The sequence below is a fragment of the Phyllostomus discolor genome, chromosome 3 (genome assembly GCF_004126475.2).
Source record: "Phyllostomus discolor isolate MPI-MPIP mPhyDis1 chromosome 3, mPhyDis1.pri.v3, whole genome shotgun sequence".
NCBI classification, from domain to species: domain Eukaryota; kingdom Metazoa; phylum Chordata; class Mammalia; order Chiroptera; family Phyllostomidae; genus Phyllostomus; species Phyllostomus discolor.
The window spans coordinates 165,822,676-165,835,559 of record NC_040905.2 but is presented as its reverse complement, the minus strand read 5'-3'; the positions used below and the strand labels follow the sequence as shown (position 1 = coordinate 165,835,559).

The following is a 12,884-nucleotide window of genomic DNA, read 5'->3' as shown; positions in this document are numbered from 1 at the left end:
TGGGGGAAAACACTTTGTTATCTTGCTTCTCTAATATAACTGTGAATAGGTTTCCTTCTAGTGGGTTTCCTTCTATACATTTTTAAATGGTGTACTTAGATTTAAGCACATGTTTTTAACTTTATATAGTGACTAAGAGTGAGGTCTTTGAAGTCAGATAGCTTGGGTTCAAATCATGAATCAGACATTTTCAGCCCCGAGTTTCCCCTTTGTTGAATAGAGAAGACAAACTTGGTTCATAGTGTTGCTGTGAGGATTCAGTAAAATGAGCCGGAAATCCATAGGGCTGGAACTAGTGTAAGCACTCAATGAACACTGGCATGATTTTCTGTTCTTACCAACAAGCTATGTCAGCCTTCCACAATCCTAGTAATTGGGAAGTTCTTCTCAACATCTAGAAGCATCCCTATTTTTATTTTGTGAGTTTGATAAAATTTCATTCCAAAAAGTCTTCTGTGGTTCAGATGCTGCTTTCTAGATCTTTGACCAGCTTGTTGAGAATTCCTGTTACCTGGGGTTTCCTCAGAGATTGAATTCATGAAAGAGGAGTCAAAGTCAAAACAGATGGATGACCATTTGTTTTGAGAGGTTGGTTTAGTTGCTCTCTCAGCTAGGTTGTGTGGCTTTGCTCCAAGACCACAGATTCTAACCACGCCATTGCTAGGGAGATGGGTGAGAAACCAGAGGTGGAGAGGTGTAGATCTCTCACTGCTACTGGAAAAGCAGCCTCAAACTCAAGCCTGGCCAAATTTGCATCTGCAGCCTGAACCTCTCATTTCTGCTCCAGATCTGTTTATCCAGCTGCCAACTTGACCTCCACTTGGAGTCCTCATCAGACCACAAACTCAGTATATCTAAATCAAATCTCCAGTGCCTTAAAGTCCTTTTTGCCTAGCATTACTATAACTACACCATCTTTCTTTCAGCTCTTTTTACATAACTTTTTTTATCCCTTTGCAAACAGTTTGTCTAGGAGTTTACCCAAGAGAAATGAAAGAATATGTCCGTATAATGACTTGCACATGACTGTTTTATAGATGCTTTATTTGTAATAGCCAAGAACACAAATAAATCTCAAATTAATTATGCTGAATAAAAAAAAGGCCAGATAAAAAAAGATAAATTGTCTGATTTCATTTATATAAAATTCTAAAAAATGCAAATTAATCTACAATGAAAGAAAGCATATTAGTGGTTACCTATGGGAATGGGGGAAAAATTAAGAAGGGGCATGAGGAAACTTTGTGATTGACATGATGGTTTTTATGGGTGTATACATGTGTCAAACTTATAAATACACTTTTAAAAAAAGATTTTATTTATTTATTTTTAGAGAGAGGAGAAGGGAAGGAGAAAGAGAGGGAAGCATCCAGGTGTGTTGTTTCTCGAGCTCCCCCTACCTGGCCTGCAACCCAGGCATGTGCCCTGACTGGGAATCAAACCAGCCACCCTTTAGTTCACGGGCCTGCGTTCAATCCACTGAGCCACACCAGCCAGAGCTATAAAATACACTTGCAATATGTGCAGTAGACTATATGTCAAATATACCTTAACAAATATGTCAAAAAATAAAGCATGTTTCTTGTAAGTAGCAAAGTTTTTTAATGTAATTTGATGACTTTTGTAATTGGAGAATTTATCTGATTATATTTAATATAATCACTGACATATTTGAGTTTAGATATGTAATCTTACTGTGTTTTTTCTTTTTTTCAATCTATTTCTAGTTTCTACAAAGATTATAATACATACTTGACTTATTTGAATTCTAATGTTAATTGGTAATTTTACCATTTCCAAAACAGTACAAGAACTTTAGGACATATGAACTCCATTTATGCCTCTCACCTTTTGTGTTGTGGACATGTATTTTACTTCTGTGTGTATTTTAAACTTCACATTATTATGATTATTATAATTACTTTTTCTATTGTCACTATACAGAGATTTACTTGCATATTTACCCTACTGAGTATTTTGTTGTTTCCAGCACTTCTGTGCTTCCATCTGGGATCATTACCTTCTGCCTGAACAACTCTCTTGAATTTCATTGAGTGTGGCTCTGCTGGCAACAAAGTTTCTCACTTTTTGTTTGTCTTTATCCCTGATTTGTGAAGGATATTTTTGCTGGGTAGAATATTCTAGATTGGTAGTTTTCTTTCAGCACTTTAAAGATGTTATTGCATTGGTTTTTGGATTCCACGTTTTCAGCTGAGAAATCAATTAGTATTATTACATTTTGAAGTAATATGTCTTTGAAGGTAATGTGTCTCTTCTCCAGATTTTATCAAGAGCATTTGAAACTTCTCTTTGATGTACAGCAGTTCTGCTGTGAAAGGTCTAGGTTGATTTTCTGTATTGATTCTGATGGGCATTTATAGAGCTTTGTGAATCTGCATCTTCAGTATTTTCTGTCAACAATACTTCTTTAAATATTACTTCTGATCCTGTTTTATCTCTGCTCTTTTGGGACTTCAGTTTACGTATGTTAGAGCTGTTTCTTTAGGTCTCAACACAATTTTCTGAAGAAAACCTCTTTTCTTTAAAGTTACAGACACAAAGCACTTGATGTTATAGGTGTTCTTTTAGGTGATTATGCTGCCTTATCAGCAGGTGGTGATTATGTCAGGAAAGAAACTAATTTACACGATGACAAATAAGGACTGGGGAGAGGGGGTGCCTTTAAGAGACACTGAAGACATTCAGTAATCCTTCCCTGGGATTGCTGTGGGAATCCTCAAACACTTAAGTCATCTAATAAATATTTTTCAGTAGTCAGAGGAATTTTCCAAGTGAAAAGGATTTGGGCCTCCCATGTGAGGGAGAAATGTAAACTCCCCAGCTTGTTAATAAGGAGCAAACGTCTCATCACAGTCATGTTTTCACCTGTTGAATCATCTTTATGGAAGTTGTACATTTATGGCATGTCTGTTTATGAGAAGAGATGGAAAATATGAGAAACATTAAACCTGAAATATCTATTATGAAGCCTCAGGCTGGCAAGCTTCTGAGGAATTCATTCAAGACTTCATTGCTCAAAACATGTATGCATATATATATATATATATATATATATATAAAGATAGAGCTTTGTGAATAGATATTATTACATGGTATGCATTATATTATATATATAATACACATATAAGATTTGCTATTAATTTTGGAAATTAATTTTGTAGCCCTTTAAATTTTTTTTTTTAAGATTTTATTTATTTATTTTTAGGGAGGAAAGCGGGGTCGGGGAGAGAGAGAGAGAGAGAGAGAGAGAGAGAGAGAGAGAGAGAGAGAGAGAGAGAGAGAGAGAGAGAGACATCAATGTGCGGTTGCTGGGGGTTATGGCCTGCAACCCAGGAATGTACCCTGGCTGGGAATCGAACCTGGGACACTTTGGTTCCCAGCCTGTGCTCAATCCACTGAGCTACGCCAGCCAGGGCTTGTAGCCCTTTAAATTTAAAAGTGTACTTTACTAAAAGTATCTGAGGATAAACCTCAGAATAAGTCTTAGTTTATTTCTATGTGGTCAACTCCATGGACTACTTATTCTCGAGCCGGCCCTGTGTCTTTGGCCGTATACACACCACCTACTGTGATCTAACCCTGTGTTATTTACATCATTCAGAGCTAGTTTTTCTGTATACAACAAACTTTAAAACATTTATTTTTTTAAATACTACACTGCCCTAACATTGTAATTCAGGAAGTCTGGGGGTAATATTCTTTCAGTGCTTACTTGGTATAAATTATTTCTGCTCATAAAAATGGCTATTTTGAAAGATTCAGTTGTATCATGTGTTTGTGGCTACATATGCCACCCACAAGTGTCCATAATTATTGTTTATTACTAGCTATATACTTTACACTTTGTGTTTATTGGGTGTTTTCACAGTCAGGTATTAGTTACTAAGAGTAAATTATATGTTTGCTTTTATTCTACCCCTTTCACTATTGTTTAAAACATGTCAGATTCAGGAAACCCTAAACTTCTTTCAATACTTATAGACAAGGTTTCTTCTTGAATCAGTTTTAAAATCCTTCCAACCATCTTGGCTGCTGGCCATACCAGCATAGTGAAAGAATTTTCTTTCAGGGATGAAAGCCAGAGCAAAGCCTTCCGGGGCTGTTTGGTTTCCTAGCACAGCTGCTGGTGTAGATCATGGTGCTGATTGTTCTGCCTGAGATTCTTAAGCATCTTTGCCAGTTAGGGCTGGAAGGGTGCCTGGGAGATCATGTAGCCCAGCCCCTTCATTTTATATCTAATGAAACTAAGACCCTGCCTGGTTAACTAATGCACTTGAACTCAAACAGCTGGCAAATGGCAGTGCTCAGGACTAATTCACCTTCTTATTCTTTGCTCTTTTAGCTGCTGTTAAGAAACAGCGCAGTCTGATTGTTAAAATACTTGAAATATGGGAGCCTAATGCCTAGATGGTATGAAATGTTTTAAAAAATGCTTCAAATGCATTGTCTTCTTTTCCATCAGTCCTGCTCCTTCTCATTTTTTCTTCTTTTCAAAATATGGTTCAAAAGTCCTCATATCCCAGAAGCCTCCTAAGCATTCCTGGGCTGAATTAGTAACTTCCTCTTCTTTACTCATAAGACACTGTGTATATCCTGCATTATAATGGTTATTTTTTGTATTATAATTATGTATCCAACTATCCATCTGTCCTCCTCCTTCCTACCCACTGGACTGAGCTTCCAGGAGTAGCATAGTATCTTCTTGAACTTCAGCCCCTAGCACTTGACAAAGAACCTGGTGTTTTGTGTGACCTCCGTGTTTTAGGAGTGAATGAATGAACAAACAGCTCTCTCATGGCCTTTAATTACCAATGAATGTTATGTTTTATTGCACATAAAAATCACCTGGGCTTGTTGGTTTAAAGTGCAGATGTCAGGCCATACCACAGAGATGCTGATTCAGGACAGGGGTAAGGTTGAGGAATCTGCATTTTCAAAAAATTGTTTTTATTTATTTTTAGAGAGAGGGAGAGAAACATTGATGTGTGGTTGCTTCTTGTGTACCCTCTGCCAGGGACCTGGCCTGAGACCCAGTCATGTGCCCTGACTGGGAATTGAACTCACTGCCTCTTGATTTGCAGGCCAGCACTCAATCCACTGAGCCACACCTGCCAGGGCAAGAATCTGCATTTTTATTAAGTGGCTAATGATTTGAAACAAAATGGTCCTTAGGCCATATTTGGCAAGCTCTGCTCTCCCGTTAGTTCTACTGGTATATATCCCAAATATCTGTCCATCTGACTAAACACATAGAGCTTCTACCATTCTGACTCCTTTAGTAGGGGTGTCAACATTTTAAATAACCTCCAAGGCTTCTTCCCAATTAAATTTGTAGAAATAAAGATACTATGTACACAGCATTTTGGGTGACTAGAAGTAAGGTGTCTTCGTTTATCAAGGAAATATTATCATGATATAAACCAAGCATCATGAAAATTATGTTAGACATGTTGAATTCGCTCTGAGATTTAAATGCAAAGGAAAAAAAAACAATATACAATGCTTTCTTGGACACTAAGCTGTATGAGCTCTTGCCTTGGCTAGATTCTCTTATTTGTGTAGGCAGGCTTCCCCCTTCTCCACGGCTGGCATAGAGAAGAAAAGGGTTGAGTTAGACAGTGGGGTGCTAGGTTAGCTGATATTTACATAATTTTTAAATATCTCAAGTACTGTATGCCCCCAAGTGCCTGCATTTGACTTTATATGTATGCATCTTTTTTTTTAAAGGTGATGAAATTAAGCAATTTTACAGGAGAAAGAGCTGAATGGGGTAATTACTAAACTGCTTTATATAACTACCAAAAGGATTTCTCATCCTTGTGGGATATTTATGCATATATTTTAAGGTATTTGTATTCAGTTCGACATTAATTTTTTTAAAAAGATTTTATTTATTTCTTTTTAGAGAGAGAAGAAGGGAGGGAGAAAGAGAGGGAGAGAAACACCAATGCGTGGTTGCCTCTTACACACCCTCTACTGGGGACCTGGCCTGAAACTCAGGCATGTACCCTGACTGGGAATCGAACCAGCGACCCTTTGGTTCACTGGCCGGCACTCAGTCAACTGAGCCATACTAGCCAGGACATACTTTTTACTTAAAACTTATTTTGTATGCAAATTTCTGTGGGTCAACCTAGTTCAAATTTTTTTTTTAAATGGTAAAACCATATTTTATCTATTTTATACTATTATTTACTTACTATTATGACAAGTATTGTATGCTTTGGTTATTTTCAAATATTTGCTATCATATGCAGAGTTCTTATGCTCATTTCTGCTCAAATTATATTTTTGTTTGTATGAATTCCATTGGGTATATTCTCCAACGTGAAATAATTAGATGAAAGAGTAATGACAGTTTTATAGTTCTTGTTGCATATTACAGTATTGCTTTCCAGAGACACTGAACCAATATACAGCCCACAGTGATGTGGGGCACAGTGGCTTCCTCCAAGATTGACCCACATGTAATTTTGTCATTCCAGCCTATTTTTTGCTAGTTTAAAATGAGTGTAGGGCCCCTCCAGAGATATTTTATTGTGAAGTTCTTTAAGTGATATGAAGCAATTCTTTTCCACATGGGATAATTAACTATTTTCATTTTAAGGATAAACAGTTCATCTCCTTACTGACAGTTTTGAAGGGACAGGTGTAACCTCCATTTGTAAAATTGATTCTGTAGAGACAGGAAATAAGATCCTTAGGTACTAGGTAAGGCTCGACGTGTCGAGGAAGATCAGTTGTATAGATCTGAATTAGAAAACTTATGTGAACGGCTTCAGCAGAAACGCCAGCTGACTCTGTTGAAGGAAGATTGGAGAGCAGAAACATTATAACTTCATGATGAAAAAAGCATTGGCGCTTTGTTGTAGGATGAGATATTTTGGCTTCAAAATGAACACAAGGGACTATTCCTCCTGCCTATCTTTGATATTCTCATGCAATGCCACTTCCTTTCCTGAAGTTTCAGATACCCCAATTTCAGGTAGACCCCTGTGGTCTATGGCAGGGAGGACTTTAGAATGACCAGGGGACTAAAATGTGCTATTTGAGAGGTCTTGGGAAGAGGACCTGGAGACAGAAGGCATAGGAACAGTCAGTCTCATCCGTGAAAAGTCAACTCAGATTTTTAAAAAACGTACCTTTTCTTGGTTGTCTCAGCATTCTGTGACCATGGTCATCTTCTCGAGTGAGCAAATGGATGGCTGCCATGCTCGGTTGGGTTTCTGTGGTGCCAAACACAATACAGTGTTGTTTATGTAAGATGGGCCTTTTGTTTTGGGCAATGGCCTAATCTGTTGATTTTTTTAGAAATTGGTGATTGCCCAATTTATGACGCAAATCAGCCTATTGGGATCATAATCTGAACATTTTCCTCCATTCCTGGCTATCATGCTAAATTTGGCAGTTCTTACCTTCACTCTTGTCTCTGTAGAATACTTACACACACAGACACATTCCTAGCTATGTCTGTCTGTGTATCTATCTATCTGTCCATCCCTATCTATTCGTTTTACTTGGAAATAATTCACATACCACAAAATCCATCCATTTAACGTACAATTCAGTGGATTTTAGTATATTCACAGAGTTGGCATTCATCACCACAGTCAATTTTAGGGCATTTTAATTCCCCCAAAAGAAACCCCATTCCCATTAGCAGTCACTCTCCATTTGCCTCCAGTCCTCTCAGCCCTGGGCAACTAGGGTCTATTCTAGACATTTTATATAAGAAATCGTATAATATGTGGTCTTTGGTTTAGTGTCATTCACTTAGCATAACATTTTCAGGATTCATCCATGATGTGGTATATATCAGCATTTCTTTCTTTTTTTTATTGCTGGATAATACTCCATTGTATGATATGCCACATTTTGTTTATCATTCATAAGATGATGGGTTGTTTCCACTTTCTGGCTATTATGAATAATGCAGCTTTGAACATTCATGTATAAGTTTTTGTGTGGGAATATGTTTTCAGATTTCTTGGACATATACCTACGAGTGCTGGGATATGTGGGAACCCCGTTTAACTTTTTAAGCAACTGCCCAACCAGTTTCCAAAGCAGCTGCACTACTTTACATCCTTACCAACAACGTATGAGTACTTCAGTTTCTCCATATCCTCACCAGCACTTGTTACTGCCCATCTTTTTTGTTATAGCCATCCTAGGCAGTGACAGCTCCTTGTGGATTTGATGTACATGGATAATGGAATTCTTACTCCTTAGCTTAGTATATTTTTATACTTTTATAAAAATAAATAGCATGCTTTAGGAAATTAAAGAGTACAGTGAAAATGAGTTGCTATAACTTCTGCTGGGGTTTCACATGTTGTTGCATCATAATGTGAGGGGCCACCGCTGAGTGAGTGGGCAGCAGTAATCTTCCATTCTCAGTTCCATTCATCATTCACTATCCTGGGAAGGAGAGATCATTGTCCTGTGTTGGGTTTTGTGCCCACCCCTTTGATTTGTAGTTGTGGCTAGGACTAGACAATGCACAACAGGAGTGTGCAGATCCTGAAAGGAAATTGAACCAGAGCACGTTTCCTGCCTCTCTGGATGAACCACAATGCCAAGGTTGGGAGCCAAGGAGACCTTGTCAGAAACCTCACTAATAATGTCAGGAGCCCGTGTTATTAATTATGCACTAGCACACATTATAATGGAGAAAATATAATAAGTTTTATTTCTAATATTTAAATATTATATTTTTAAATTATAAAATTTAAAATGTATATATCCTATTTGAAACACAGCATGTTTCGAATACTCATATATGATCTCATTTCATCCTCAATAACCTGTTAGCTTCTAGTCATATTCTACAGTGGCCTCATTGTGGTTTAAGCACAGGTTTGTGAACCAGCCTCGGAATCCAACCACCAACAACTGATTTCCTGAGAACATGTGTTCTGAGTTCCAAACAAATGAGTGCCCAAATGTCAACCTGCTCATAAGCTGACGTTTCACTGGTCAGCAGGCTCATGCTGGCAGGGGTGGGTGGACAATAGAGAACAACTTTCATGTGCTCCATCTGGTTACCAGGGATGTTGACACTGAAGTCAATACGGGTGACTCGAAGGATCTGTGTATTAGGAGCAGTTAGGAAAAAATGCAGTCCTCGGAATTCCAGCTACCATCTAAGGTGCCTCAGGGAGGTAGATGTGTTCACTTAACAGTTCTCTGATGTTTTCTGCTGTCGCAGGCAGCTGACCGGAGGGTTTAACTGCTAGAAAGGAGAATGACTAGATCATAGTGGCAGATGAGGGTTTTGAAGGGCTCTAGTCAGAGACAGATGTTCTCATGTAGGGACAATGCCTCTGAATGGCCTGGGAAGAAGGAACCAGGTGCTCTGGACCTTTTCCTCAGGCTTCAAGTTCTTCTTCCTGCTGATGCTGTCATCCTTCCAGTACTGGGCAGAAGCCGTGATTGCAGGCATCGTGACCTCTGTGAACTTCTCAAGGGGACATATTATCACACAAAAGTCCACCCACAGGCCACTGCAGACATTTTAGTCAGTTCTACCAATTGCCCAACCCAAACAGAAATGCCATCAAAGATTGTATCTATAATTGTGATGATTTTTAAAACTAATCACCTCATTTATATTTTTCTATTTTTAACCCAAGGTATTCTTCAGCGGACATAAGGAAACAGTTTACCCTCCCACCAAACCTTGGCCAGTACCATCGACAAAGCCTAAGTACCTCTGGCTTCCCCTCTCTTCAACTAGTAAGTATGGGTTACAGCTTTGCTTAGAGATTGGTCAAGTGCAGAAGTACCCAGTGAATGCTTCCTGATTCTCCTTAGATCTTCCCACTGCTACCTTACATGACTAATCATCAGTTTGTAGCTCTGTGCCTAATTTTTAGTATTAATTTCCCTCTTCCTCCCTCAACTAGGGCTTAGAGTACAAAGTGGAACTCTAAGAGTTGTGGTTCTGGTATCCTTGGACTTAGTGGACTTCTAGGCTACTTGATTTCACCTAAATGATGAGCCATATTTTAGGGAGGGGGAGGATTACAGTAGAAAATTACTACCATTTGTAACATGCTTTTATTGGGGAAAAATTGTATTCCAAAACCTGAAAAGCCAAGTTACAAACCTTAATTTTTAAAAATTGTTTTCTTGGAAGTATAATTTTCATACAATGGAATTCACTCACTTTTTATTGTATGGTTTGATGAATTTGGCCAATTTGTAGTATTAACCTCTACTCTATATAGAATACCCTCTCTCCTAAAACATCCCATTATTCCCCTTTTGTATCTGTCTCCTCTCCCAGCCCTCAGCCCCAGCCCTAGGCAATCACTAATGCACTCACGTTGTCATAATGCTGCCTTACCTGGAACTTCATATAGTTGGATTCAGACAGTTCAAACTCCCATTTAAAAAACCCACTCCCTCTATGTATGGTACCATGTGTGTATTGGCACTATTGGGGGGGGACACTTTGAAAAGTATATGATTGTCCAACCACTATGCTGTACACCTGAAACCAATAGAAAATAAAATTGAAAGTAAACTGTAACTGGAAAAGACCTGAAATATAAAAAAAATACCCCCCCTTAAAAGTTGAAGGTTGCTTTTTTTAACACCAATTATTGAGCATACATATATGTGTGATATGACCTGAGGACTAAATGCCATCTGGTAGCTACAGAATCTTCTGGTTTAAATAAGATGGCTTGTAAAACCAGAAGGGAGTATTCACTTCCTCTGTGGGAGAGCTACAGCCTGCACTGCACTCACTTCCTCAGGCACGGCACAGGGCACTTGTTTGCATGTTCTGACAGTTATCTTGCAGAGGTTATGTTTTTTTTTTCTCACTTATTACTTCAAAACCACTTCTGCTCTTAGAAATTTTGTAACCTTCCACTATTTCCTGTAGCCGCCATTTTGTCTCCTGTACCAATTTGCACGCCGTGTGACTATGTATCTTTCAAAGGTATGTTTACTGGAGTGATCGGTGCTTATTTCAGTAGGATAATTTGTGCGTTGTGTCATTGATGAAATAGTACTACTAAAAATGTATAGCACCTTGTACTGCAAGAGGGAGCTTGGGATGACATTTTTTCAAAAAATCTGTTTTATGACTTTGGTGGCTTGCTAGACTGCTGTTTTTGTTTGCACTTCTCCTGCCTGTTTCAGAATTGTAGGTTGTAATGAAAACCTGTGAGGTGCATAATGTTCATGCTTTCTGAGATATCAGATAAACTTTGAACCAAGATAAATTATAAATGCTTTTTGGTTTAATTTGGTGCTAATGTTCATTTTATTGAAAACCCCCCAAAATATTATTACATTTCTGACTAAAATGTATTCCAAATTATGCAAAATTCATTTAAAAAATGACTGGGTACACTCTTCTAGCCTAGACAAGGTGGGGAGATGGGGCTTGGTGTTTGGCTTCTCTGTAAATTAAGACTGCAGCTCTCTGCAGCGGCAGAGTGTCTTGAGAAATAGTGTGGACATCACTGTGGAGAGGCATAAGGAAGTTTAGCCAGCAGGCTTTAACCCCTTCTCTACAGGCCAGCTCTGACTTTAATGCTGCAGCCTTAAATTTCTTCAGGAGAAATCTCTTTTATATTTAAAGTCTCAGAGAAAAAATTTGCTGAATGTCTGCCGGTGTTCTTTGGCTAGTGATGCTGCTTCATCAGTAGGATTTGATGGAAGTAAATTTTGATGAATTGCTTCATTAGCTGGATAGCCAAGTAACATGTGGCTTAACGACCCATTTTCTAACAGAAAATACCAAAGAAGTAGCAAAAATCTTTAACTATATAAGAATCATGTGTTTCTACCTGTCATAGTTTATCCCTTGTTCCATTTGCAAATGAATAGCCCTTAAAATACATCAGTCCAGGTTATTCCAGTTTGATTTGCTGAGTAACTTTCCCCAGATCTCTCCTACAGCTGCAGCAGCTGTTGCCCCTGGAGTCAAGTGACCCACATTCAATTCCCATTCAAAAAAAAAAAAAAAAAAAAGCAGGGCCTGCTTAGGAAATCACCCTGCTTGATGGCTACATGCTGGTAGTGTTGTAATGTCAGAGTGAAGTGACCCTTCTTCCCATTGAGTCACCTTCCCCAAAGAAGGGAAGATTCCCCTTACACAGGGATCTCCCTTTCCCTTAAAAGGAATATTTCACTTCATAGAAAGATAATGGGACATTTCAGTAAGATTCATCTCTGGCAAGGCAGAGAAGTAGTTTATCATCATCTAAAGACTCTCAACCCGAAGCAGCTTAAAAAAACTTTTCTTTGCTGGGAAGCCATAGACTGTTTATTGTATTATTTTAAACAATGGAAAAGTAAGGCTGAATGCATTTTGACTTTTGTTTCTCTTACCTTTGTTTAATAACCACCATTTGAACAACTCCACATGCTGATACAAATGGCTGTTTAAGTTTTTAAAGTATTTAATTGACACAAAGTTATTTAAAACCCAATCATTTATAAGTTTGTTTTTTTGCAAGAGGAAAGAACTTGGAATCAGATGGATCTGGGGTTTTTTGGCATAAAAACTATATTGAGATCTTCATTTTCTACCATGTCCCCTCCAGTGAAAGTATAACTGTCATTTATTAAGTATATAATTTGGGGTAAGTTACTTAACCTCTGTGAAGGCTTCAATTTCCTCATTTGCAATATTGGCATAATAGTGCCACCTCCATTAGGGTTTATATAGAATGACATAATAAATGCTATGTAAATAGTGGCTAATATTACTGTCTACGTGCTTGGTGTTGTAGAGACACTGCAAGATTGAAAGAGAAGATGAATAGCAGAAGGTCTCGTCTCTGAAGGGCCTTATGATCTATTTGAGATAATACAGAAAATCCATACTGACTTCAAGT

The 12,884-nt window shown here is 38.1% G+C and overlaps 1 protein-coding gene across 2 annotated transcripts in view; it reads left to right on the top strand.

The window, feature by feature from the left end:
* Positions 1 to 12,884, top strand: part of DOCK8 (dedicator of cytokinesis 8) — a 219,086-nt gene that overhangs the window by 33,171 nt on the left and 173,031 nt on the right. Inside the window, exon 2 of one of the 2 annotated variants that reach the window (XM_028508388.2) lies at positions 9,657 to 9,759. In XM_028508388.2, coding sequence (XP_028364189.2) covers positions 9,657 to 9,759 — 103 coding nt within the window. Of the gene's footprint in view, positions 1 to 9,656; positions 9,760 to 10,825; positions 10,976 to 12,884 lie in introns of those variants that run through there. The other variant, XM_036021718.1, reaches the window with a different exon arrangement.